The following is a 27875-nucleotide window of genomic DNA, read 5'->3' on the forward strand; positions in this document are numbered from 1 at the left end:
AAATATGTCATATCAAATAGCTGAAAATCAGTGATTAAGAGAAAACTCTTAAAAGCAGCCAGAGAAAATAGGCAAATTATATACAGAGGAAAAAAGATAAGAATTTCCCCCAAACTTCTCATCAGAAACTATACTAGGGAACAGGCTGAATAGGGAAAGGCCAGGGAACAACTGAATAAGGTCTCAAAAGAGCTAAAAGAAACTGCTGACATAGAATTCTATAAGCCATGAGGGAAAGAAAAAAAAAAAAACTTTCAAAAATAAATGTGAAATAAAGACTTTTTCATGAAAACCTGAGAGAATTTGTTGCCACCATATATTTACTATAAGAAATATTAAAGGAAGCCCTTCAAACAGAAGGCAAATGATACCAGATGGAAATCTGAATCTACAAAAGGAATGGAGGACTCTGAAAATAAAAATGATGCAGGTTTATAAAAAACCCCTCATGTTATGTTTGAAAGACAGCTGATCATTTAAAGCAAAAATAACAAAAATGTGTTGTGCTTATAATATATGTAGAAGTAAAAATATGATAAAACAAACCAAGGATAAGAGAGGGGAAATGGAGGGAGCTTCCCTGGTGGCGCAGTGGTTAAGAATCCGCCTGCCAATGCAGGGGACATGGGTTCGAGCCCTGGTCCGGGAAGATCCCACATGCCACAGAGCAACTGGGCCTGTATGCCACAACTACTGAGCCTGCACTCTGGAGCCTGCAAGCCACAACTACTGAGCCCATGTGCCACAACTACTGTGCTCTGCAACAAAAGAAGCCAATGCAATGAGAAGCCCGCACACCACAACAAAGAGTAGCCCCTGCTCACCACAACTAGAGAAAGCCCATGCACAGCAACGAAGACCCAATGCAGCCAAAAACAAATAAATAAATTTATAAAAAAAAAAGAGAGAGGGGGAAATGGAAGTATATTTTTGAAATATTCTTATATGTGAGGTAGTATAACATCATTTGAAGATAGACTGTGGCATATTAAAGACATATTATAAACCCTAGAGTAATAACTAAAATAATAAAGAGACAAAGCTAAAAAGCTAACAATGGAAATAAAATGCAATCCTAAAGTAAATTGAATTAATAAAAAAAAAGTAGGAAAAGAAAGGAACAAAGAACAAATGTGAAAAACAGAAAATAAATAGCAAATAGTAAGTTTGAATCCAACCATATAAATAATTACATTAAATGTAAATGATTTAAAATTCCAGTTAAATGGCTGAGACTATCAAACTAGATTAGAAAAGCAAGACCCAACCGTATGCTGTTTATAAGAAACCCACTTTAAACACACTTTACAAGATGATTTAAAACTAAAAAAAAATGTGAAAATATACCAGCTAGAGTGGCTATATTAATAACAGGCAGAACAGGCTTCAAGACAAAGAGGGACACTTCATAATGACAGAGTTGTCAACTCTCAAGAAGACATAACAATCCTAAACTCTCAAGAAGACATAACAATCCTATTTAGTGTACACACTAAATAAGAGAGTTTCAAAATAAATGCAGCAAAACCTGACAGAACTGAAAGAAGAAATAGACAAATCCACAAGTGTAGTTGGAGACTTCATGGGTCCTTTCTCAGTAGCAAATGGACAGATAGACCAAGTAGACAGAAAATCAATAAGGACGTAGAAGACTTGAACAACACTAACAAATAACCTGACCTAAAACACTCCACTCTACAAAAGCAGAATGCGTTTTGTTTTCATATGTACATGGAATATTCACTAAGATAGACTATATGCTGGGCCATAAAACAAGTCTCAAAATACTTAAACCTACTGAAATAATACAAAATACGTTCATTGACCACAATGAAATTAAGCTAGAAGTCAGTGATAGATAAATATCTAGAAAAATGCAAATATCTGGAAATTAAACAATACTTCTAAATACCCAAGGGCTAAAAAAGAAATCACAGAGAAAATTTTTAAATATTTTGAAGTGAATGAAAACGAAAAATCTGTGGTATGTAGGCAAAGCAGTGCCCCATAGGAAATTTATAGCTTTAAATGTTTATTTAAAAAAAAAAACCAAAATCAATGGTATAAGCTTCTATCTTAGGAAGCTAGGAAAAAAAGAGAAAATTATACTCAAAATAAGTAGAAAGAAGGAAATAAAGAGTAGAAATCAGGTTTCCCTGGTGGTGCAGTGGTTAAGAATCCACCTGCCAATGCGGGGGACACAGGTTTGAGCCCTGGTCTGGGAGGATCCCACATGCCACGGAGCAACTGAGCCTGTGCGCCACAACTACTGAGCCTGCGCTCTAGAGCCTGCAAGCCACAACTACTGAAGCCCGTGTGCCACAACTACTGAAGCCCGCTCGCCTAGAGCCTGTGCTCTGCAACAAAGAGAAGCCACTGCAATGAGAGGCCTGCACACAGCAATGAAGAGTAGCCCTGGCTGCCACAACTAGAGAAAGCCCGCGTGCAGCAATGAAGACCAAACGCAGCCAAAAATAAATAAATCTATTAAAAAAAAAAAGAGTAGAAATCAATGGAACGACTGAATTTAATGTAATTTAATACTCTATTAAATAGAAAAATGAAAAAGAAAAAAAATCAATGAAGCCATGCTCTTTCTTTTTTTTTAAAGATAAACCTCTAGCTACATTAAGAAAACTTTTAAAAACACAAAATGACCAATATCAGAAACAGAAGAAATCCTACGGATACTAATCCTATATAGAGCCTAAAGATTCTAAACAAATCAGATATCATATTATGGATGATCTTATGCCAGCCAATTAATTCAACAACTTGGATAAAGTGAAAAAATTCCTTGGAAGGTACAACTACCATAACTGAAGAGAAAGTCAGAATAATCCTATTTAAAAGAAATGCAGGGCTTCCCTGGTGGCACAGTGCTTGAGAGTCCGCCTGCTGATGCAGGGGACGCGGGTTCGTGCCCCGGTCCCGGAGGATCCCGCGTGCCGCGGAGCGGCTGGGCCCGTGAGCCGTGGCCGCTGGGCCTGCGCATCTGGAGCCTGTGCTCTGCGGCAGGAGAGGCCGTGGCAGTGAGAGGCCTGTGTACCGCAAAAAAAAAAAAAGAAAAAAGAAAAAAAAAAAAGAAATGCAATTCATAACTGCAACTCTCACCACAAGGAAAACTCCAGGCTCGGAGGGGTTCACTGCTGAATATTATCAAACATTTAAGGAAGAAATAATTCCAGATCCATATAAGCTCTTCCAGAAAATAGAAGACAATAGAACACTTTGATATTCTATAGTCAGTATCACCCTGATACCAACACCAAATAATGACACAAGAAAACTTCATATCAATATACATCATCAACAGGTAAAAATCCTTAACAAAACATTAGCACATCCAACAAATCCAACCCCACAACCAAGTGGAATTTATCTCAGGAATGCATTGATTTAACACTCAAAAACAAATCCACGTCATTCACCATATTAACTGAATAATGGGTAATAGAAAATATATGATCATCTCAGTAAAGGCAGAACAAATTTTTTGATAAAAATTCAATACTCATTCACAATAAAAACTCTCAGCAAACTAAGAACAGAAAGGAACTTCCTCAACCTGATAAATGGCACCTTTGAATACCTATAGCTAATATCACGTTTAAAGTTAAGAGATTAATCACTTTCTCCCTAAATTAGGGAACAAAGTAAGGATATCTACTTTTACCACTTCTATTCACTATTCTAATGGAGGTCCTAGCCAAAGCAAAAAAGAAAACAAAATAAAAGACATTCATACTGGGAGGAAGAAGTAAAATTCTTTATTCTCAACAACATGATCATGTACAGAGAAAGTCATAAGTAATCCACAAGAAAGCTACTGGAATTAATATGTGAGTTTAGCATGATGGCAGAATACAAAAACAATACTTTTTTTAAAAAAGACTATTCTTATATTCTAGAAACAGACAACTGCACACTGAAATTTCAAAAATACCATTTTGAAGGGAGGAGTGGCCAAGATGGTGGAGTAGAAGGAACCTAAGCTTACCTCCTCTCTTGAGCACACCAAAATCACAACAATCTACACAACCACTGTTGAAAAAGACTGAAACCTACCCCAAAAGATCCTCTATAACTAAAGACATAAAGACAGAACCATGAGACTGGTAAGAGGAGCAGACTCACGACATAATCAAATCTCATACCACCCTGGGGGAGCGATCCACAAACTGGAGAAAAATTATATTACCAAGGTTCTCCCACAGGAGTGAGAGTTCTGAGTCCCACATCAGCTCCCCAGCCCAGGGCTCTGGCACTGGGAAGAGAAGCCCCCAGAGCATCTGGCTTTGAAGGCGAGCAGGGCTCAATTGCAGGAGCTCCACAGGACTGAGGTAAACAGAGACTTCACTCTTAAAGGATGCACACAGGGACTTCCCTGGTGGCGCAGTGGTTAGGAATCTGCCTACCAATGCAGGGGACATGGGTTCAATCCCTGGTCCAGGAAGATCCCACATGCCACAGAGCAACTAAGCCTGAGCACCACAACTACTGAGCCTGTGCTCTGGAGTCCGTGCACCGCAACTACTGAGCCCATGTGCTGCAACTACTGAAGCCCGCATGCTCTGGGGCCCACGTGCCGCAACTACTGAGCCTGCGTGCTGCTACTACTGAAGCCCACATGCCTAGAGCCCGTGCTCCACAACAAGAGAAGCCACCACAGTGAGAAGCCCGCGCACCGCAATAAAGAGTAGCCCCCGCTCACTGCAACTAGAGAAGAAAAAAAAAATGCCGCTAAAAAAAAAAATTAAGGAACTAGAAAAAATTTGCAAAGAAAGTAAAAAATGTAAAGGACAAATATTGATGCAAACAAAACAATAAACAAAGCAAATTAAAAAAAATACCATTTCAAGGATGTGAAGTACCTATGGATAAATTTGACAAGACACAAAGACTTGTACAATGAAAATAACAAAAATTTCTGCAAAACATTGAAGATGACTTAAAAACTTGTACAGGAAATGAAAGACTCAATATTGTTAAGGTGTCAATTTTCCGCATCAATCTATAGACTCAACGCACTCCAATCAGAATCCCAGAGGCTTCTGTAGAAAGAAACTGACAAGCTGTTAAAATGTTACTCTGAGAACAGGTCCACTAGATTGTTTAAGGGTCCATGGCCCAGAAAGAAGTTTAAAGTCCTATCACTCTTCAAACCTTCACCTGCCATGTGTATTCTTTCCAAAAATTGATTTACCTAAGAACAAGTCTGTGTCCTGCAAAATTTTCCTTAACCAACTCTTTTTTCACAGTGTTCTCCCACCTGAACAAAGTAAAATATTTTTCTCAGCCATCCCAGTCTTGTTATAGGGTATTTCCCTGGGTATAAAAATCTTTGGCAGGCATGCCAAAAGGGAAAATGCAATCTGAGAATACATTAATCCTGAAAGTCTCTTAAGAGTAAAGCAAAAAGAAGTTTGGTAAGAAATTCTGAAGAGGGTTGTGCTTAATTTCTTAACAGCAAAACCCCATGCCTTATCTGTCACAGAATTACAATTAAGAAACAAGATAGTCGTCACAGGGCTGTATAGGAACAAGTTTATTTATTTCAATTAATAAGCAAAAACTCCAAGGTTTTGATAAAAGTAAAACATAATCATAATACACCACAATCTAGAAATCAGATACTTTGTAATTATCTAGCCCTTGACAAAAAAATTCAGATGCCATCAACTTAAAACACAAAAAGAAGTACAACATCTTACAAAATTATTTAGAGAATACACAAGCAAAAATATTTGGAAGGCCACTGGCTTAAGGCAGCACTAGTTTGTGTCCTATTTTCTCAGTTAATTACATTATATTCATATAATTTACTTTCTATTAAAGATTTGAACTATCTGTAAATAGAAATAAAAATTCACTTTCTTTTTTTAATTTAATGCTGCATTTCTGTAAGCAGTTAGAAAATGTTGCTACTGGCATCATGAAAACATTCATTGCCATGCCAAGTTGTTCTCTATGAACATCTGCTGCTGATTTTGATGGGGAGGTGGAAGAGACATAAAAACGCTATTTAAAAATCTACATATACTTTCCTCTAACTCTGCCTGAGTAGCTACATATTACATGCCATGCACTTGCCATACACTGGAAATATAGATGTAAATGGAAACATGTCTGATATTTAGGGATCAGTCCAGTAGCAGACTCAGACCTGCAAAGATTTATAGCAATTAACTAGAGGTATGAATGTACCATGCTTTGGGAACATGAAGATTGGCTCAAAAATGAAGGGTTTTTTTGTAAATCAATTATACTCCAACTAAAAAAAAAAGTGTTTTTCAGGTAGGAGAAAAGGGAAGGAGCTTCCAGAAAGAAGGATTACTACGTGCCAAGACATGGAGGGAAGACTATACATGATGTGATTTGAAAACTAGAGATAGTTCAGTATGAAAACAAAGGATATTTTCAGAGTTAATAGTCAAATTTGAGATGCCTATCCATCACCCAGAGTCAACACTGGTGTACACAAGGTAGAAATAGACATGGAAATTAATCCAGTGAATTATTTAATATTTATTGAGCACCCACTATGTACCTGATACCACATAAGAAACTGGGGAAGAAAGAAGTAAAGGAAAAATAAGCCATAAAGAGCTTACCATCAAAGGTAAGAGACAGAGAAGTAAACCAACCACAGCATTATTATCCTACAGTAATAAAATGCTACAGAATATACATACACAGACGCTACAGGAACAAAAAGAAGAGGAACAGACAGAAGAAAGTTTCCCCCAAACAGCAAAATCATACACGCCTTTAAAGGGGAGGAGGAGTGAACTAGATAGAGAGAGAATGGGACAAGTGTAGGAGTAAAAACTAGCAGTTCAGATAAAAACTGGAGGAAAAGAGAGAAGTATGGCAAAGGAGACTTAGAAAAGCCAGGTTACCAAGGGCATTAAGTAGTAAGAAACCAAGCTATGATAAGCCACAGATAGGTTTCAGGCCTGAGTAAAATGATTAATCACTCCATCATGCAAAGTGAAAGATATACGAGGGGTGGAAGTAGGGAATATGACAAGACTGAAGACACTGTCAATTTGTACTTCAGGAATTTTATACATACATAATTCAGAATGTATATAGGCCAAAAAACAAAAAAAAAACAAAACAAAGGAAAGGACACTTGGAAATAGGGATAGAGAAGATAGGAAAGAGACAATAGGTGGAGAGGGTGTTTTAAAGGTGTTGGTTACATGGATATTTGTTTTATAATTACATATTAAACTTCATTATGCATTTAAATGTATCATATATCAAATTTTAAACAAACTTTGAGAGGGAGAGGTTGCTGAATTAAGGAAATAGCAGTAAAGAAGGAGAGGAAAGGAAAAATTAAGAAAAGTTAAGAGAACTTGGTGACCCACTAGATAATTAGACAATGGAAAGAGACAAAACTAGGAATCCCAATCAAGTCTCTCATTTCAGAGTCTAGGCGGAGGATGAAGCCATTTACCAAGGCAAGGCTACAGGAGACAATTGCTTGTTTTGTGGGAGGAAAACCTCAATTTTGGACATGTTAAAGTTGAGTTGCCTGAATGACATTAATATGCATATATAGCTAGGAGGCTTTTAGATATGCAGGCCAAAAACTTAGAAAAAAATGTCTCAGCTGAAAATACAAATGTGGGCACCATGAGCTTAAAGCAGTATAGTAGTTAAGACTACGGGCTTGAAAAAGGTTACCCAAGGAGACCTAAAAAGAATATGTATATCACGAGAGTAACAGAAGGCTACTTTGACGAATGAAGGGGAGAAAAAAAAAAAGAAAAAGTATATCATGAGAGTAACAGAAGGCTAAGGACAAAATGAAATGAATGAGTTTATGAAATAAGATCTGAGCCTAAATGAGATTTTGAATTATTGGCAATAGCTTTTTTTTTTTTTTTTTCCGGTACACGGGCCTCTCACTGTTGTGGCCTCTCCCGTTGCGGAGCACAGGCTCCGGACGAACAGGCTCAGCGGCCATGGCTCACGGGCCCAGCCGCTCTGCGGCATGTGAGATCTTCCCAGACCGGGGCACGAACCCGTGTCCCCTGCATCGGCAGGCGGACTCTCAACCACTGCGCCACCAGGGAAGCCCGGCAATAGCTCTTTGACATGTAAGAAACCTAGAGACCAAATATATTTTCTTAAAATGATAGCTTTTCAAATTTCACTTGATAAATGAATAAAGAAGTCTTATTTCTCTAAGACAAAATTATAAGTGATAGAAATATTTATTCGTATAAGTGATTGTCCTTTGTACACCATTTAGTAGAATTCACTTGAAATTCAATATTCCCCTTGTAAATCCCAGCCAAAATAAGACTTGGGGCAGCTTCAGTATGATCCCAAGATTATATCTCCCTACCATCTGATTCAGCCATCACTTGGCTTTTACTAAAACCAGTAGATGAATCTGTTCATACTAGATTTTACTTGTACCTGGCATAAGGTGAGTTGGGTATTCGGCACCTGATGGCAGGTGGCTGAAAGGAACTGGCAATCCTTTCAGTTCTGCCTACTCATAAACTCTAGATATAGCAGGATAAAATAAAACTTTGTGAATTTTCAAGTAGCAAAACTCCAAAAGTCCCTTTTTCTACTTCCCCAAGAATAAAATATTCTTTTTTAGTAATCTGATTAGTAATTTGAACAATAAGTAGAATTAGCTTGATTTTTTTGTTGGAAACACTGTAATGCAAATAAAAAGGTTACTGTAATTACACCTGATAATGAAATTATGTTTAGTAACTGTTAGTTACAGAGACTAGACTTTCAATAAGTACAAAATAATACACACTGACTACAAAAAACAACACAAAAAAATACAAATGAATTCAAAATAGTTTTAGTCCTTAAGAGGTACAAGGGTCTGAGAATTTTGAAATACCACTTATATAGTCATTTGTACAAATACTCATAAAATTTTATAATTTGAAATAAGAATTACATTAACATGACAAATAATTTTGACAAAATGCTTCGTAAAACTTGGTAAAAATTTTGTACCTATACTTCTATATGCAGTGCTTATCTGTTTATATGTAAGATGATCCTGAGATATACCTTGGAAATACGTGTTTTTTTTCTTGTAGGGGGGCTTACAGATTACTAAAAGTTTTTAAAAGATACAGTTTTTAAAAAATGGTTAAAAACATTCTTTGGCCTATACAGAAACCATGTTTAATTTTACTCAGGAAACAAAGATCGTACCAGCTCAATACAATCATTCTCTTTACAACTACAGAAGGTATCTAATTATTATCAGTTGAGCTAGAACAGATTACTTCAGGGGACACACGCGATTTAAGAAACAAACAAAAAACTAAGAAGACTTAGCAATGTACAGTGAAGCACACATCCATTCAACAAACTACTGGGTACAGAAGAGGTGGAAAACACCATGCTAAGATGCAGTAGGAGAAACAAGAAGTAAAACATTGTTTCTATCATTAAGTTTGTATACAATAAGATTTTAAAAGCGGAATGAGAGGTTATAAGGCAACATATACTTAAATATCAAACTACTAATTTGAACAATAAGTAAAATTTGAGGAGAGATTACATCCAACTCTTTAGAAGGCCCTTCCAGCCCATGAACTTAGTGTAGCTTTTACTACAGGAAGTCAACCAGATACTTGGAAATTATTGAAATTAAAAAAAAAAAAGTAGCAACAGCACTGGGGTGGCAGTGTCTCATTATTCAGCTCCTCTAGCCAGAGAAAGAGGAAAAAGGAATAACTGGGTAGGAAATTAGACGAAATGGTCATTAAGGGCACTTCCCTAGTGCCCTTGATTTAAGAGCATATAAAATCCGAAACACAGCATAGTACAATGCATGAAAACTGAAACTCATAAAGCACTGAAGTGTTGTCTAAAACAATGGTTTTCAAACTCCAAAGCAATGATTTTCAAACTCTGGTGAACATCTAAAAACATCTAATAACATCTAAATGACTGGCTAACTTGTTAAAACACATAGATGTCTATGTACTATGTCAAACCTTTGGAATCAGAATGCATAAATGTGCAGTCAAGGCATTTATAGTTTGAGCAGTTCCCCAGGTGATTCTGATGCACAGTGAATTATATAATTAAGCACACAATCTTCAGTGGCAACAAAACCTGGGTTCAAACGCCAGTTCTAATACAAGCACTATGACCACCAACTAGCGTCCCTAACACTAATTCCAATCTTTCTAAAGAGGGAATTGCCACCCATTCCTCAAGTGACTGTTGTGAGGATTAAAGATGATACACAGAAAATGCTTAGTACAATTCCTGGCACATTTAGTAAGCAGTCAATGAATTTTCATTTAAAAAACATTTATTAAGCACTTACACAGTATCAGGAGATTAGGGAAATCTCATAAATTTATTAAGTATTAATAAGCATGGCAACTCTGCAATGGTGTCATGAGAACATATAATTAGGGGAATCTATCGTAATCAGGAAAGTCTTCCCTGACGTGAGCTGAATGATGAGCAGGCATTAACTGAATGAAAAGGAAAGGAAGAGCATTTCCAGGCAAAGGATGCATCATAATCAAAAGCCATATACCTGAAGCAGAACAGAAAGAATAGAGTGACTAGGAGGAAAGAATGCCAGAAGGTGCTGTGGAGATGAGGTCGCAAAGGTAATTAAGAGGGACCTAAACAGCCTGTTAAAGATTTTAGTTGAGCTTAAAAACAGTGAAGAGTTTTAAACATGGAGATAATGTGATTAGATCTACATTTTGAAAAAGTCACTCAGTCTGGTGTGGAAAACTAGAGGGAGCCACAGTAAATGCAGGTAGACCCTAATTAGGAGACCATAAGTACTTCAAATGAGAAACGATGGTGGCTGGAACTAGAGTACTAGTATGAAAACCAGGAGTATACAGACTCAAGAGATATTCAAAGAGGCAAAATCAAGAGACTTCAAGAGAGACTGATATGAGGCCTGAGAGACAGGAAGTTGTCAAATCTCTACTGCTATAGAAAGGGATGGATGATGAAGCTAGTCACTTGAGTCAAACAGTAAGAGGACCTCTTTTTCTTGGGGGATAAGTCATGAATTTCAAACATGTGAGTATGAGTAGTTATTCCCAAGTATGGGGTTGATTTTTACAGAAATATTCCAGTGTATGTAAGTACAATGTGCTTCTATTTATTTTATTGGGTGTTTATGGATCTTAGAGACAAAAGGTTTCTGCATGTGTGTTAAGTGGATCTGAACAGAATGAAGGTCCTTCCTTTAGGTTCCGTTCCTTTAGAGTCCCCCCAAAGTGTCTTTTATGACTACAGTTTAATAGTGTCTCAAGAATTCTATTTATACACTCAGCTGATAAATTATTTTAAAACTTTTTAAAACTTAATATTTAAACCAAAAAATAAGAAGCCAAACGAAAAAGGCCTGCAAAGTCCAAAAGGAAGCTTCAATCACCTGACTTTCAAGCTGTTACCAGAACATGACCGGTTTTAGTGACAGGTTGGTTTGGAGCATTAACCTTAAACTATATTAATTTTCCAGAATGGAGAGGCTTGTGAATGCGACTTAGAAAACTTCTTACTCATAGAATCCAATTTGTAAAAAAAATGATGATTTTTTTTCAGATGATTTTCATTTCATTTTTCAGATGATTCCTGACTTTGATCTACAAAAATACTAGTTTGCAACTTACAATTGTAAGTCACTACCGACATAGTGCTTTTAACTCGCTTGAGTCTGGAGTCTCGGGAAGACTGTTTTGGGAGTTGACGTGACAATACTGGTCCCCTTCATAACTGATCATAGGTATGTATTCAGTCGTATCCCAAGTTTTTGCAAGCCTCATGGGTCTCAACCTTCTTCCATCCTTTCTCTCCCGCTTAGAAAAACAGGAGTGCAGGAGCCTCGGAGCGGGTATTTAACAAAACACCTGCCCCACCCACCTCACAAACAATAACCTTCCATTCCAGAACTAAAGCTACTGTCAGAAAAGGACGCCGGGCGGTAGGGCCCTAGATGGTAACCCAGGTTATCAGAGGTGGACCTCAGAACCGAGGGGAGCTGTTTGTTCTCACCCAGTCCCAGAGTAGTGTCCAATTTCCCAAAAGGGAACCAAGATCTCCACCACGGAAACCCGAGCTCCCGAGCCGGAGCCGGGGGCTCTCCCTCCAGCAGATGGCTCCAGCCCGGGGTCTCCAGTCGCTTCCAGGCCTCTTCGGGAGACTCGGGCCTCCCAGATCCTCTCCCCGGAGCTCGCCGCTCCCCCAGCCCGGCTTCGCGCGGGCGCCCAGAGCCCCGCCGCCCCGCCTGCACCCGGCAGGCCCGTCACCTGGCAACAATCGCCAGCCCCGGGGACCTTGGGAGGCCTACCCCAGGCGCGGGTCCTTCCCCATTCCTTTTCGCTGCTTGAGGAGCCCAAGCGAGAGCGCTGCCGGTGAAGGAGGTCGTTCCGTGCCCGTGGGGGGGGGTCACTCACCTCTTCCCCTTCTCCCCCGGGAGGGGCGGTGCTGGGGCTCTTTTCCCCCGCCCCCCCAAACGCCTCCTGGCTGCTCCTGCTCAGCCCCGGCGCCTGGCCACTGCCGCCGGCTTACTCCATAGCTTCTCACACTCGCGCGGCCTCAAAGGCTGGAACCGGAGGAGGGAGGGGGGAGGGGAGGGGAGGGACTGGGGAGGAAGAGTAAGGGAGGGGGAAGAAGACCGAAAGACCAGCCAGCCCGGGCATGACGTCACTTCCTGCTTGTTCGGAAGGGGCGGGGCCGGGGCGTCTTCGGCCTCCGCCTCCCGAGAACGGGGTGGGGGCGGGGTTACGGGCCGGGGGAGGAGCCCGGCGGACGAGTTTATGGCGGTTCTTTTGACTCCGTGGTTCCGTAGCCTTGGCAGCCAGAGCCAGTTTCCCGGCCCAGGGCGGAGTGTGTCAAGTTTCGTGAGCCCTAGAGATGTTTTCTGCCGGAAAAGGAGGACAGGTACACCTTTGGATCCTAACCAAATGTGCACCGAAGTGGGGGGACGGCTGAGGGGAGCGGGCGCTTTGGACTTTGCGTCTCAGGCCTCTGGGGCCCGCCCCTTTCCTGGACCCGCCCCTTTCCCGGCCCACTGCTCTCCCAGTCCCGCTGAGGACGGGCACTGGACCTTTTCAGAAGCTACTCTCCTTGGGGCGTCCTGGAAAGCGGTGCTTCTCAAACTTTAATATACATACAGATCATTTGGGAACTTTGTTAAAATGCAGTTTGGATTCAAGAGCAGGATCTGATATTCTGCGTTTCTAATAAGTTCCCAGATGATGCCACTGCTGCTGGTCAGCGGGCTACACTTAGAACAAGGGGTTAAAAGTACTAGATGGCAAGTCCTTGAGCACGAGGACTATTTCTTTAACCTAGCCTACTTGTTTAATGACGCTTAGAGGGGCAGACGGAAAATACCCCTGTCTCCTCTCATAGACTCCTAGCTTTATCCACCCCACCCTACCCTAACCCAGTCCCTACTCCCTCCTCAAACCCTCCCCGTTTCCACTCCTCGCCCTCCACGCCCTACTCCTGTCTATGCACTGTCCACAGTGTCTCGGGCCAATAGTTCAAGGACAGACAGACAGAAAGCTTCTGTTACAGAAGGCATTTGAAGGTGATGGGCTTTTATTTCTGTCCTAAACATCAGACCATTATGTAAAGTTGGACATCCTGTTTCCAGCTATTCATAGAGGAAGAAAGAGCTTAAATTCTCAGATTCTAACAACAAGGAAAATCTAGAAACAACATTCTAGATGTTTCAACGTATTCCCTTATCTTATTAAAAATTTTTTAATAAAAATTTACTGGGGTAGAGGGGAATGAGCAGTGATTGCTAACTATGGGTTTCTTTTTTTTTAATTAATGTTTATTGAAGTATAGTTGCTTTCCAATGTTGTGTTAGTTTCTACTGTACAGCAAAATGAATCAGCTATACATATACATATATCCCCTCTTTTTTGGATTTCCTTCCCATTTAGGTCACCACAGTGCACTAAGTAGAGTTCCCTGTGCTATACAGTATACTCTCATTAGTTATCTATTTTATACATAGTATCAAGAGTGTATATATGTGTATGGGTTTCTTTTTGAAGTGATAAAATGGTCTGGAGTTAGATAATAGAGATAGCTGCACAGCTTTGTGAATGTACCTAAAAACCATTGAATTGTATGCTTTAAAAAGGTGAATTTTGTGGAATGTGAATTATATCTCAATTTTAAAATTTTACTGTCTACAATTAATTGAAAAAATTATATATGTACGTTATAAAAACTGGAAATATGTATTCTAAAAAGTGAGTATCCTTTCATTACACCTATTTCCTAAAGGTTACTTTGAGGTTTATCCTTCCAGACTTTCCTATTTACATATATTTGTATGTAGGTTGGGAATTCATTTTTGCATAACTAGGATGATAGTATATAAATTGTTCTGCCCAACCTCATTGGTTTTTTGTTTTTACTACTTAATGAAATCCTTCCGTGCTATAAATGTCATTCTTCCTAATGGCTGCTTAATATCCTATAATAAGGCTATTCCATAATTTACTTAACTATTCCCCAGGCACTGGACATTTTCATTGTTTTCAGATTTTCATTATTCCTCACAAACTTTTATTTTTCAAGAAGAACAGCTGGCAGATAAATTGATCAGTTTTTTCAGCTCCTTGCCGTAGATTTCTTTCATGCAATGCTTGTCATTGTTCAAAAGGCAAAAAGAAGAAAGGAAAAGCAGAGTCTGGTGAAGCCACATCTCTGTAATAATCAAGACTCCAATGTGTGTGTACATTCCTTTTAAATGTAGCCTGAAATAATATTCTTCAAGACTAAGTCTAGCTAGTTATTAAGCATGTAACATTAGGATGTATAAATTCACATAGTAGTATATTTCATATCAGTAAAGCAAGTTCCTAGGTTTACTCTGATTTTATTGGCAGACGAACATGTGCAAACTTAGCAAACATATTATAGTTTACACAAGATGGGAAGAGAAGAAACTTAAGAAAGAAATTGTTAGCAGATGTGCCATACAAAAGCATAAGGTTGCCAAAACAAAAAAAACTTACATATTTTTGTGTAATCTAAATTTGTTAGAAACATATGTTTAATTTTTTTTTTTCAGGATGCTCTGGTCCTTTTCAAGCTACTCAGCTATGGGATGGTATTATTCACTCCCTTCAGACTCAAGTGGTAATAAAAAGAAGGAGGCATCATTTACGAACATACAGAGACTGTTTTACTGGTTCTGATGCTGTTGATGTAGTACTAAGTCATCTTATGCAAAATACGTGCCTGAGCAGTAATGATGTCTCTCGTCTTAAAGGAGTTCGTCTTTGTCAACTTCTAATGAACCATAAAGTATTTGAACCAGTAGAAATGAAGCTATTCAAAAATGAAAAGGAATTGGAATTTGAGGATTCAAACAATAGTCTCTACAGGTTTCTAGGGAATAAATCATCTTATGTTTTTTGCAAAAGAAAAAAGGATTCTGAGACTGGGTTAAATGATGAAATAAAAGCAAAGGAATCTTTAAGGTTAGTGTTAATCAAGATACTGTAATATATTGTTTTTAGTTGCTGGCAGGACAGTCGTCATTGAACAAACCTTGAATATTATGCTTTCTGTTTTTTTCAGAAGTCAATAAAAGAAATAGCCGTGTAAAAATTAACCTTTTCTGCATTTGCTGTAAAACTGTTATGGAGGACATGATCACAAAAATATTTCAGAATTTGTACCAGGAAAAACTTTATCTCCTCTGATGAATTACATGCTTCCTAATTTTTGAAACATGACTTAGCCAAAGTAGCTAAAGCCAAAGTTATGGAAACGAAACTAGACCAGAAATTTTCTACTCTGTCACAGCAGCCATGATAACCTTAGAATTAACTTTTTTTTTTCTGTTTATTTACAATCCTAACATCCTCTTCTCGTGATATTCTGTTATTTAATACATTTATTACTTGTATCTTTTATTGTAAGCTGCCTGACATCCTTTTTGGAAATAGGAAATGTATAAATAAGTTTTAATAAGTAAATTAAAATGCATATTTGAAATTTTGGCCCTGTATGTAATGGAAAAATTCACATATTATTTCTTAACAGACCAGAAGGCAAAGTGATTTCAAATCCTCTAGCACAAGAGATTGGTGAGGAAAGAATTGAGGAACTTATTGATACAATGAGTGGGACTCTGGCTTTACCTCCAAACATCACAGTTGACAAACCTGTTCTTCCACTTTCAAAAGAAGGTAATTTCAGTTTTCATTACTTTTTTCCGAACTTTGTAAGAAGAGCTGACTTTTTTAAATAGAACTTACTTTTTGGAACAGTTTTAGGTTCACAGAAAAATTGAACAGAAAGTACAGAGAGTTCCCATGTGCCCCCTGCCCCCCACACATACCCAGCCTCCCCCACTGTCAACATCCTGCACTGGAGTGGTTATTTGTTATAATCCATGGACCTACATTGATATATCATTATCACCCAAAGCCCACAATTTACAGTAGTGTTCACTCTTGGTGGTGTATATTATGTGGGTTTTGACAAATGTATGATGACTGTATCCACCATTATAGTATCATACAGAATAGTTTCACTGCCCTGAAAATGCTCTGTACTTCACCTGTTCCTCCTTCCCTCCCCGTTACCCCGCTGGCAACCACTGATCTTTTTTTTTTTTTTTTTTTTTTTGTGGTACGCAGGCCTCTCACTGTTGTGGCCTCTACTGTTGCGGAGCACTCCAGACACACGGGCCCAGTCGCTCCGCGGCATGTGGGATCCTCCCGGACCAGGGCACGAACCCATGTCCCCTGCATCGGCAGGCAGACTCTCAACCACTGTGCCACCAGGGAAGCCCACCACTGATCTTTTTACTGTCTCCAAGAACTGACTTTTCAAATACAATAGAAGTAGTGTGTTTGGCGTACTGACTCACTACTCCTCTCCCCGTAAGAGTTTCCTTCTACATAGTGATTGCATCACACAATACAGGTGAGGCAATGTAGATCCAATAACATTTAGTTTATTTTTTTACAATGACCATGATCAGATTAACTGGAGGTACTACAGTCCTTACTACCGGAAAAAAAACATGCAAACTCATTACCAGTCCTTATTATTTATAATGCAAGACCATCTTCTTATGAGCATATCCTTTGCCCATTGTATAAGCTCCTCCCAAACATCTCCCTACTCTTTGCCTTTCAGAACAAACTAGCTAGGCTACCTATTGCTCTAATTCTCTTTACCATTTACTTCATCTATCTACTTGTGGTTTTGTCCTTATAAGGCAACTTAACAGTTGAAAGAAGAGCCGCATACCCAGGGCAATTAGGAGGGTTGCATACACAATTCATTAATGGTTACACACTTTACTGCATGTGGTCAAACCATGATGGAAGTAAGACAAGCATGATTTGCACACTGGAGGAGCAAAGGTTATCAACAATAACTAGGATAAGTGTGATAAGGGAAATGCACGGTGCCCAAAGAAAGGGTGCAGAGTGAGAAAAGAAGAGGGATTAGAAGAAGACTCCGAGAAAGATTAATATTTAGAGGACAGGCTGAAGAAGAGGAGCCAACAAAAGTTCAGTTTTTACCTATTACAAATGAAAAAGAAAAACTTGTCTCATCATTTTCCCATGAGGATATAGGGTACCTCTAGAAATTTCTAACTAAAGATGGATATAATTGATCAGTAAAGATGCTCATAAAAGTAATTTTCATTTATTGGGCCTTTCTCTGGGCCAGGCAATTTCTTATGCATTTTATATTTATTCTCTGTAATTTAACAATAGCCCTGTAAAGTGAGGGGTAAAACTTCCTTTTTATAGTTTGGGAAACTGAGACTCAGAAAGATAAATAAATAAATAAGACATGGTAGGGAAGGAAAGTTGGCACTCTTATGTACTTTTTTAAACATTTTAATTTTTATCTTTGTTATACATGCACATAATGTAAATCATTCAAATAGTCCTACAGGTTTTGTTACCAAAAAATAATAATTCCCTACCCTTCCCCTCTCAACCATTTCCCCCTCTCCAGAGACAACCATTTACAATTTGTATAAATTGTAATTCATGTGTGTTGTAAATGTATCTCACGTCTCTAAATGTCATGCTTATACTGCTACTTCATGCTTTTTCAGTTTTAGGGACATCTAGTAATTTTCTACAGAGGAAAACAGGGTTTTAGGCCTGTTCCCTTTCTTGCATCTATCTCCCCAACTCTTTAAATGATACATATACTTTTATATACTCTTATGAGTAACATATTTAACAAAAAGATGTTGGGTGAGGGCTTCCCTGGTGGTGCAGTGGTTGAGAGTCCGCCTGCCGATGCAGGGGACACGGGTTCGTGCCCCGGTCCGGGAAGATCTCACATGCCGCGGAGCGGCTGGGCCCGTGAGCCCTGGCCACTGAGCCTGCGCGTCTGGAGCCTGTGCTTCGCAACGGGAGAGGCCACAACAGTGAGAGGCCCGTGTACCGCAAAAAAAAAAAGATGTTAGGTGAAAACAGGAATATCTTTAGTTTTAAGACTATTGTGTTTAGCCAGAGATTTTAAACAGTAAGTCACACAACAATAACTATTAAGTTTTGCTTTTTTAAAAAAGGAGTTTTTTGGTTTTTGGTTTTTTTGGCCACACTGTGTGTCTTGCAGGATCTTAGTTCCCCCACCAGGGATTGAACCCAGGCCACAGCAGTGAAAGCACCGAGTCCTAACCACTGGACCGCCAAGGAATTCCCTAAAAAACGAGATTTTATGTTAAAAATTTTATGTTATTTTATGTTGAAACAAAAATCAGCCAAGTCTTGGAACCACTGCTTTACTTTAGACTTAATTTAGCTTAGATGGTTTATTTTATAGAGAAGGAAACTGAGACTCAGAGAAGTTAGATAATTTGCCAAGTTTCCACAGTTAACTAATGGCATCAAGATTCAGACCTAGATTTCCATACTTTTACCCAGTGTTTTATCATTATTGTTGCAACAAGGTGTTGTAACTTCTAAAACGGGTACAACTGAAGTTATGTTTAGTTGGTATGTTTGCTCTTTGTTGCAACTGAATATGTCAGCCTTCAGAACAGAGAAACACAAAAAACTATTTTAGTTGTTCTCTCTAATAAAACATAGTTTTGAGAGAAGTAGTCTTTAATAAATTACTAATAGGAAATCTCTTTATGTTCAAAAGTCTTGAATCTGCTAGGGTAGGTTTTTTCTTTGTTTTTTGTTTTGTAAAAAGCCTTGCAAAAGAGAATTAACTTTAAAATTGGCTGGTTGTTCTTGTATTTAATGAGTTAAAAAAAGTTAACTTTTTTGGAATTTACGTTTTCATACCAAAACTTTTTGGAGAAAGTGCATTTGGAAGTGTCTCTAAACTCTAACAAATCAGGCATGAAAGGAGTTTTTGTTGTTGTTATTATCCACTGAAATCTGATTCTTCTGTGATCCTCAAGCACAAAAACAACCCCCTCAGATATAAAACTATGTGGTTTTATAAGATTAAATAATTAGCTGGCCAACAAGAAAATTTAAGCCACTTTCTATTTGGAGAAATATGGCTGGTTAAAGGTATGCAGTTGGCAACACACCTATATACATTTCAGCCAAGAAATAAAAGTATGGAGTTTCTCTTTTTTTTTGAGAAAGGTCATTTCTTAATTCCCAAAGAACTGAGAAACCAACTTCACTTGAATTGAGTTGAAAAATCTGCTAGCAGTGGTAAAGCAATGCAGTCCCAGGACTGCAGGCTTTTTGCAAATTTGTATTTGTGAGTCTAGTAGAGTTAAGGTGAACCACCTTTGCTGAGATTTGTTTATTTTTTACAGGTGTTTCTTACTGATAATATAATGACTAATATTTTTGAAATATATGTGCGTTGTTTTAGAAATGTGAGGGGTTCTAAAGGTGCAGAACCTCTCCCTCACCTCACCTCTGTGGGGTAGGTCTCAGGAGAATGCCAATATCAGCTGGAGCAATTCCACTATTAATCTGTTTTACCTGACTTCCAGAAGAATATGTTTGTTCAAAGGTTTCCTCAGCTGAGACAAAGTTTGATTCCTACTGAACACACTGTACTTCTCCCACCAAAACATTTACACACTTAATGAAATTGCAAGTTTACTTGTCATTATTTCCCACTGGAGTGTGAGGTACTTAGACAGGGACAGTCCTTACCTTTTTCACTGTTGTATCCCTGTTGAGTGGCCCAGTGCTTAGCTGTTGGTAGATTACATTTAGTGGATGAATGGCTCACAGACAGCCTCCTCATTTTATAAATATTTTCTTTTTATTTATGCGTCTATACACATACGCTCATATGTACATATATGTGTATATGTGCATGTGCATGCACGTGTGTGTGTGTGTGTGTGTGTGTGTGTGTGTAGGCTATGCTAAACGCTGCTTGGATTGTATGCTTTTCAAATGTAGAGTCTATCCCCTTGGATCCCCGTCATTCAGCACAGTGATCATTGAGTATGAAGTGCTCCGTTAAGATGAGGGTGGTGACTGTATGTGTTGCTACAGTATCCTTCTTGAGTCTAATTTCCTCACACAGAGCTAGCTATTCTATTTATCAGCTCTGCACTTGGCTAGTTTGTTCTAGACATGCACATTTCTCTGCTCCCTCACCTTCAGGTCTTTGCTCAAATATCATCTTCCCAATGATAATTCCCACACATCTTATTTAAAATTGCAATACTAACCCCCTAATGTAGTCTAATCTCCTTTTTTGCTTAATTTCTCTCCATAAAACTTACTATTAGCTGACACACCACATATTTCACTTTTTGTTTGTTTGTTTATTTATTGCCTGCCTCCCTCTCCCCACTAGAATATAAGCTCCATTAAGGCCAGGATTTTGCCTGCTTTGGTTACCCTGGAACCTAGAACAGTGCCTAATACAAAACAGGTCTCAATAAATATTTGTTGAGTAAATGAATGTTCTGTCTTGATGCTATTGCTAAGAATAGTCTTTTTTCCACTTTTGGATGTATTCATAATATATCTATTCATATTTCTTGGTGACTTGATAAAATTTGCCTTCATCCATTTCATATGTGGCTATCCTTACCTCCTTACATAGGGTGTGGCTGCTGAAGGGCCACTATTTTTATATATGTATCTTTTTCTAGCACCTGATTCAGTGCTGTGCCCAAAGGTTGGTATCGACAAATGTGGACTGATTGATTAGAGGCTACTTACGATCTCAAGTCTTTACTAAAAGATTGCTAATTTGATTTATTTGGGGCCAATAACTCAGAAGTAGTAAACTCAGATGCCTTTAGGAGCCAGGCAGATTGGAGAGCAGGTGAGTACTTCATTTTCAAACGTGTAGGAAAAATTGTTGTTTTGCTTGAAATGTAGGGCCCTCTTGGCTATTTTTCCTTTTCCCACTTAAGGAAGAGATATAACTATAGGGAAATTAATTTCTACTGTAACAAAACCAACAGGACAATACCATGAAAATGGTAGCTGACACTCAACTTCACTGTTTGGGATACAGTAGGAAGTGGTGGGGTTTGTGGTGAGCTGGAAATGACATTCCAATGCAAATAAGGTAGCCACTAATTCATATCAGCTAACTTTGGTCAGGCATTAATTGAAGCCCGGTGTCATGAGATTTTAAGGTTTTTTTTCTTATTTATTTATTTGTTTATTTTTGCTGCGTTGGGTCTTCATTGCTGCGCGTGGGCTTTCTCTAGTTGCGGCGAACGGGGGCCTACTCTTCCTTGTGCAGAGCACAGGCTCTAGGTGTGCAGGCTTCTCATTGTGGTGGCTTCTCTTGTTGCGTAGCACAGGCTCTAGGTGCGCGGGCTTCAGTAATTGTGGCACATGGGCTCAGTAGTTGTTCACAGGCTCTAGAGCACAGGCTTCAGTAGTTGTGGCACACGGGCTTAGTTGCTCCACGGCATGTGGGATCTTCTCGGACCAGGGCACGAACCCGTGTCTCCTGCACTGGCAGGTGGATTCTTAACCACTGCGCCACCAGGGAAGCCCTCTTAAGATATTTTTAGAGAAGCTTGAAACCCGGAATTTTATATGAAATCTCCCTTTTTTTTTACGGTACGCAGGCCTCTCACTGTTGTGGCCTATCCCGTTGCGGAGCACAGGCTCCGGATGCGCAGGCTCAGCGGCTATGGCTCACGGGCTTAGCTGCTCCACGGCATGTGGGATCTTCCCGGACCGGGGCACGAACCCGTGTCCCCTGCATCGGCAGGCGGACTCTCAACCACTGCGCCACCAGGGAAGCCTGAAATCTCCCATTATTTATACAAGTTAATTCTATTCAAAATACTTTATAACCAAACAAATCATGACTATGGTCCAAATTTAATACGTAGGCTACTGGCAGTAAAGCTCCACGAGAGATTTACTGTAGCTGTTGCTTTTTTTTTTTTTTTTTTTTTTTTGCGGTACGCGGGCCTCTCACCGCTGCGGCCTCTCCCGCTGCGGAGCACAGGCTCCGGACGCGCAGGCTCAGCGGCCGTGGCCCACGGGCCCAGCCGCTCCGCGGCACGCGGGATCCTCCCGGACCGGGGCACGAACCCGCGTCCCCTGCATTGGCAGGCGGACTCTCAACCACTGCGCCACCAGGGAAGCCCAGCTGTTGCTTTTGTAATTTTGTTTCATTTAAAGGAAAAACAAAATATTAATGATGATCTGATAATTAGGATAACGAAAAACTTTATTAACCCTTAACATAAATGACCAGAAACCCAAGTTAAAATTAACCTAATACTGTATTTTTATTTAAAAGCAATTTAACTACAATTATCTCTGCTTTGAATAAAATTATAAATAATTAGTAATCTCATTCTCTCCAATCATCAAAATAATTTATAAGCAGGACCAGTAGTTTTTTTTAATATCTGGAATTAACCTATTGATCACCTTAAAAGCTAGATAATATCACTTTATAATTAACATAGCCAGAAAATAAAATCAATATGGCTCATAACCCTGATGTCTATTTAAAGGTCAATCTTGAAAAGAGAAATTGTAATTTAGCAAAGTTAAATTATCCTAACAAATTAATCCATTATATTATTAGCTTTTCTGTTGTATTACTAGAAATGGAAGAATTCTATGATACTGGTTGAATATGTATATGTTATTTATTAGTATGATAGTTATATTATTTTTCTTTCTAAGCTGTGGAACATGTTTGGAAACAACAAACATTGCTACGTATTCTTCAACTGATTCACATTCCATTCTTAGAAAATATTTTGGAGCCTCCAGTTAAAACACAAAATCTCTAATTAAGTAAAGAGGAAGATCTTGTTATCTCAAACACTTACCTCGACAGAGAGGTTATTCCAAGCTTATGTCTACTTGAGTGAGTGACCATTTTTATTGTCAATTTATAACTAAAATGTTCTTTCACATATTTTGCCCTTGGTATTTTAAGGTGGGAGAACATATTCATATGTATGAGCAGACATCATCATTGATTTAAAAATTAATCACTGTGAATTTTCATTTGATCTAAAATAGAAAGACACTGGTTATGACCTGTGAGAAGATTATTGGAAATCTGAGTGGTTTCATTCATATGAGTTCAGTCATGATTTGTCAATCATTCTTTCCCTGCACCAGCCCTGAGTGTTTTTTCAAAGTTCTATTATTTCCGTTCTATAACCATAAAATAAAAACCATCATGGTTTCTACCAGTTTATTTATTCCTGCTTTAAGAGAATCCTCAGTCTAGTAGGGGAGACATTCATGAAACAAAACATTACAGTCCAATGAAATAAGCCCTATCATAAATCAGTTGCTAGGAACCATAAGTATAAGACCTTGGGTACTGTTGAGATTCCAGCAAAGAGAACTGATATGATGCTTTCTGCCGCATGGGCCAAACAAGAAAAGAACATCAGACTCCAAACCTGAGAACCAGAAAGCTTCAGATCCTACAAGGAGCTTGATGATCAGAGACCTGTGAACCCACTTAGATCGTCAACCATTGTCCTGTTTGCACATGACATGTTTGCTCCTAATTCAACAGGCTGAGAAAGACCTAGCAAATGAGTCTTCCCCAGCCCCTGAGTCAGGGAGAATATAGGGACACCAGCAAAGAAACAGGATTTCTTTAGATGCCTCTGCAGGAAACAGACAGCAGCTAGTCAGCCTTTATGAGCTTCCAAGTGGAAAGTGTAGGTTATCTGCAAGAGAAATGCAATCCAACTGTCAATTTTTTCATCTGCAACACTAGGAGCTAGAAGATAATAAGTCACACATGTTAGGCAATATGTTCCATTCAACAGGGGTTGGTGTGGGTGGGGAGAAAAAAGGAAATGGAACGGGAAAGAGAATAGGAGGGAAGAAGGAAAGATATTTGAGGATCACCGAGAATTCATAGAATATATCACTCAGGAACCCCCTCCTAGGAAAATATTTGAGGAAAGATTTTAATCTGACTACAAAGAAATAACCAGAACCCCAAGATGGAGACAGATGAAGAGGAAAGGAAAAATTGGTAGGCAATGAACTTTGGTCTGTGCACTCTCACTATTTTCTCTTCTCCCTAATTTTGTACCCACATATGTGCATGCATACAAACACACATGTACACACAACATATTCGAAGTTGATATGGTAAGGCTGTGTGAGAATGTACAAAATATAAGTGCTAAATAAGATATCAAAAAAAGAAGGACGTAGTATTAAGGGAAATTATAATGAATACTAACCTATCTCAGCAAAACCTGGGGGTGGGGAAGGTGGAGGAGAAGGGGGAATTAAAGGCCTTCCAAAATCATCACTGAAGGGAGGGAGGAGTGAAAGGATCCTAAGTTGCTTATCTTATTGAGGTCGGGAGATAAAAAAGGGGAAAACAGTGTGTGGTGGGATAAACGGTGCATCTTAATGGCGGAAATATTTGGTATCTTATTTTCGAATAGTGATAGAACCATATGCACCTAATGATCAGAGTGGGAAAGGGGAGAGGAAACACCAGTGCAATGCAACAGTACAAAACTCCTCTGAACAAAATTTAACAAAGTTAGAAACAAATAATGAAAAGGTGGCCCACAAATATTTTAATTCCTTGAAAGTAAAGGTACAGAAAGGTGTGGTGGTATTTGGTGAGGAGAAAAGCTATTCCCTCTCATTTACTCCTTCAGTCATCCAGCAAAAATTATTAAAAAGATTCTCAAAACTAGTTTCTTCTTTAGGTTTGGTTAATTATAAGCTAGATTTTATTGTTTTATCAAACAATGTTTTAGGCAGTTAAATGGAAACGTTAACCATTAATTTATTTTATTTTGTTTTTTACCTCCAGGATTGATAACTGGCTTAATTCAGCAATTGAATGCTTGGAATATTTCCCTGACCAGTTAATAGTTACTGTCAGTGAGCAGTTAGTTCAAAACAGAAATGAAGAGACAAGATTGAATACACAGAAGAAGTTACTCTTTGATGTCATAGTAAAATATTATAATCAAGAGAGAGATTGCTTATTAACTGATGAGTATTTTGATATTCATTCAGGAATTATTGAACTTTTAGGTAAGAGATGTTTAAACTTCAGTTTTTTTGCATAATCTTTTTTAATAATACAAGTTGCAGAAGATTTTATGTATTATATGAGTATTACATTTTAATATTTTTCTTCTATGATGTCAAAGTACTTCATAGAGTCTTTTTTCAATTCACTTGGCCTGCCACGTAAATTGTACTATCAAATGTAATACTGTAGTATAGCAATTAGATCTAAGGTAATTCTGTCACAGGGACATTCTAAGAAAAATTTTGATATAGTACTAGAGGATTAAAGAACTGAGGTATCTGGAAATATTGTATTAATTTGATGACCTTTTAGCAAAATAAAAATTGAGTGACACATCATGTCTCTTTTTTAGCTTTGTAGGTGGCCATATAATTTCATGTTAAAAACAAATTGCTGTTTGACAATGCTGGATATAATTATGCAGGTGTTTGGCATAATATGTAGATAATTTCCTGTGTGTTTGAAATATTTCCTAATAAAAACTTTCAAGTGTAAAAAAGAATCTGCAAACCAAACACAGTATCATAGCATTTTAATTGACTGCTACGTACTATAATCTCTGGGGTTTTTTTGTCCCTTGCTTTGTCTTCTTTGTAACCCATGTAACAGAAAATAAGAAAAGAACAGAAGCACTTGAAGCAACACAACTATATCTAAGATTATTGTTGCCCAATGTTAGAGAAGAATTACGATGGCTACTCACTTTTATGGCAACTGCATCAGAACCCAATGCCTACAAATTACAAAAACAGGTGAAAAAAATTGCAATAACAGTTTTACAATCTTCTGCTATTTTTTTAATAAAAATGATTCAAGTTAATGTTACTCTTTCTGTTTACAGTTTGTTCAAAAAGAGTCATGTACCACAATATTCATTGCAGCTCTATTTACAATAGCCAGGACAAGGAAGCAACCTAAGTGTCCATCAACAGATGAATGGTTAAAGAAGATGTGGCACATATATACAATGGAATATTACTCAGCCACAAAAAGAAACGAAATTGAGTTATTTGTAGTGAGGTGGATGGACCTAGAGTCTGTCATACAGAGTGAAGTAAGTCAGAAAGATAAAAACAAATACCTTATGCTAACACATATACATGGAATCTTAAAAAAAAAAGGTTCTGAAGAACCTAGGGGCAGGACAGGAATTAATACACAGACATAGAGAATGGACTTGAGGATATGGGGAGGGGGAAGGGTAAGCTGGGACGAAGTGAGAGAGTGGCATGGACATACATACACTACCAAATGTAAAACAGAAGCTAGTGGGAAGCAGCCGCATAGCACAGGGAGATCAGCTCGGTGCTTTGTGATCACCTAGAGGGGTGGGATAGGGAGGGTGGGAGGGAGATGCAAGAGGGAGGAGATATGGTGATATAGTATACGTATAGCTGATTAACTTTGTTATACAGTAGACACTAATACACCATTATAAAGCAGTTATACTCCAATAAAGATGTTAAAAAAAAGTTTTTAGTTATTCTGCACCTAGTTTTTCATCAAAAAATATAATAAATGGAGATTAGGGCCCAGGTTACATAAATGTTTAATTCTACAGTCACTAAGCCAAAATTCATGTTTATAGCTTGTGAAATGGGTCCCAGATTCCAACCAGGAATTTAGAATGAACATTTTCTCTACCCTCCTCTTCCTTACCACTTAGCCTCTCCACTTTCTTCTTTCTCACCCTGCTTCCTCCTCTAGGTAAATGAATTCTCCTCTGTCCTACATATGGTTGAGAAGTTAGAAAGGATTTTTTCATTTTTTACTTCCCCTCATGTCAGAACTAGCAGCGCCATAAAGAAACATACTGGTTCAAATATTGTGGCAGGACACAAAGGGAGAAAAGGAACTTGATGTGGGCTGGAGGAAGTGGGGGTATGGGATTCAGGAAGCAGGGAGAAGTGGCTCCGATGACTGGTTTCTGGAGATTAGGGAATGAAGTATTTCAGGGAGATTGAGATGTGGGTATTTATAATAGGGGATCTTGAGCATGCCTAGCTTTTTCCTGTTACAGGGCTTTACCTGTGTTGTCTACTGTATGTCTGGAACATTTTCTCCCAAGTATTTTTATGGCTTACTCCTTCACATCATTTCAGGCCTCTGCTCAAAATGATACCCTCTCAGTAAGACAAAAGCCTTCCCTTACTGAGATAGCTACCCATCTTCTTCATTCTAGCTTCTTATCCTGCTTTATGCTCTCTTAATGGCACTTATCATTACCTGAAACTATATTATGTATTTGCTGATTTTTTGAAATTGTCTTTCTCTCATATGAGAATGTAAATTCTGTGAGTTCAGACTAGATCTGCTTGTTCATCACCTAGAACTGTCCTGGAATGTAGAAATCATTCACTAAATTTTTGTTGAATGACAGAATGAATTAATGG

At 38.5% G+C, this 27875-nt stretch overlaps 2 protein-coding genes across 6 annotated transcripts in view; one reads left to right on the forward strand and one right to left on the reverse strand.

The window, feature by feature from the left end:
* Nucleotides 1-12472, reverse strand: part of SCYL2 (SCY1 like pseudokinase 2) — a 57997-nt gene extending 45525 nt beyond the window's left edge. Inside the window, exon 1 of the mRNA XM_019918416.3 lies at nucleotides 12338-12472. The gene's annotated coding sequence lies outside the window, so the exon portion shown is untranslated. The remainder of the gene's footprint in view (nucleotides 1-12337) is intronic.
* A 320-nt stretch (nucleotides 12473-12792) lies between these two features.
* Nucleotides 12793-26450, forward strand: DEPDC4 (DEP domain containing 4). 5 transcript variants are annotated; one of them, XR_012324233.1, is made up of 6 exons: nucleotides 12793-12930; nucleotides 15092-15503; nucleotides 16072-16217; nucleotides 16671-16959; nucleotides 25255-26234; nucleotides 26324-26450. XR_012324233.1 is itself a non-coding variant. In XM_073788308.1 (5 exons), exons 1-5 carry the CDS (start codon nucleotides 12807-12809, stop codon nucleotides 25258-25260), a joined length of 714 nt encoding a protein of 237 aa, XP_073644409.1. In that variant the 5' UTR covers nucleotides 12793-12806; the 3' UTR covers nucleotides 25261-26289. The 5 variants fall into 5 exon arrangements, 2 of the variants coding, with proteins under 2 accessions (XP_073644409.1, XP_073644408.1); XR_012324234.1 differs by lacking the exon at nucleotides 26324-26450 and having other exon boundaries at nucleotides 25255-25481; nucleotides 26092-26306; XR_012324232.1 differs by lacking the exon at nucleotides 26324-26450 and having other exon boundaries at nucleotides 25255-26306.
* The last annotated feature ends 1425 nt before the right edge of the window (nucleotides 26451-27875 follow it).

This window comes from Tursiops truncatus, chromosome 11, assembly GCF_011762595.2.
Source record: "Tursiops truncatus isolate mTurTru1 chromosome 11, mTurTru1.mat.Y, whole genome shotgun sequence".
NCBI lineage: Eukaryota > Metazoa > Chordata > Mammalia > Artiodactyla > Delphinidae > Tursiops > Tursiops truncatus.

Coding starts and splice junctions, on each gene's coding strand:
- DEPDC4 (XM_073788307.1), top strand. CDS start 12,807: ATGGCGGTTCTTTTGACTCCGTGGTTCCGTAGCCTTGGCAGCCAGAGC. Junction 12,931..15,091: donor CTGCCGGAAAAGGAGGACAG/GTACACCTTTGG, acceptor TTTTTTTTTCAG/GATGCTCTGGTCCTTTTCAA. Junction 15,504..16,071: donor AAAGCAAAGGAATCTTTAAG/GTTAGTGTTAAT, acceptor ATTTCTTAACAG/ACCAGAAGGCAAAGTGATTT.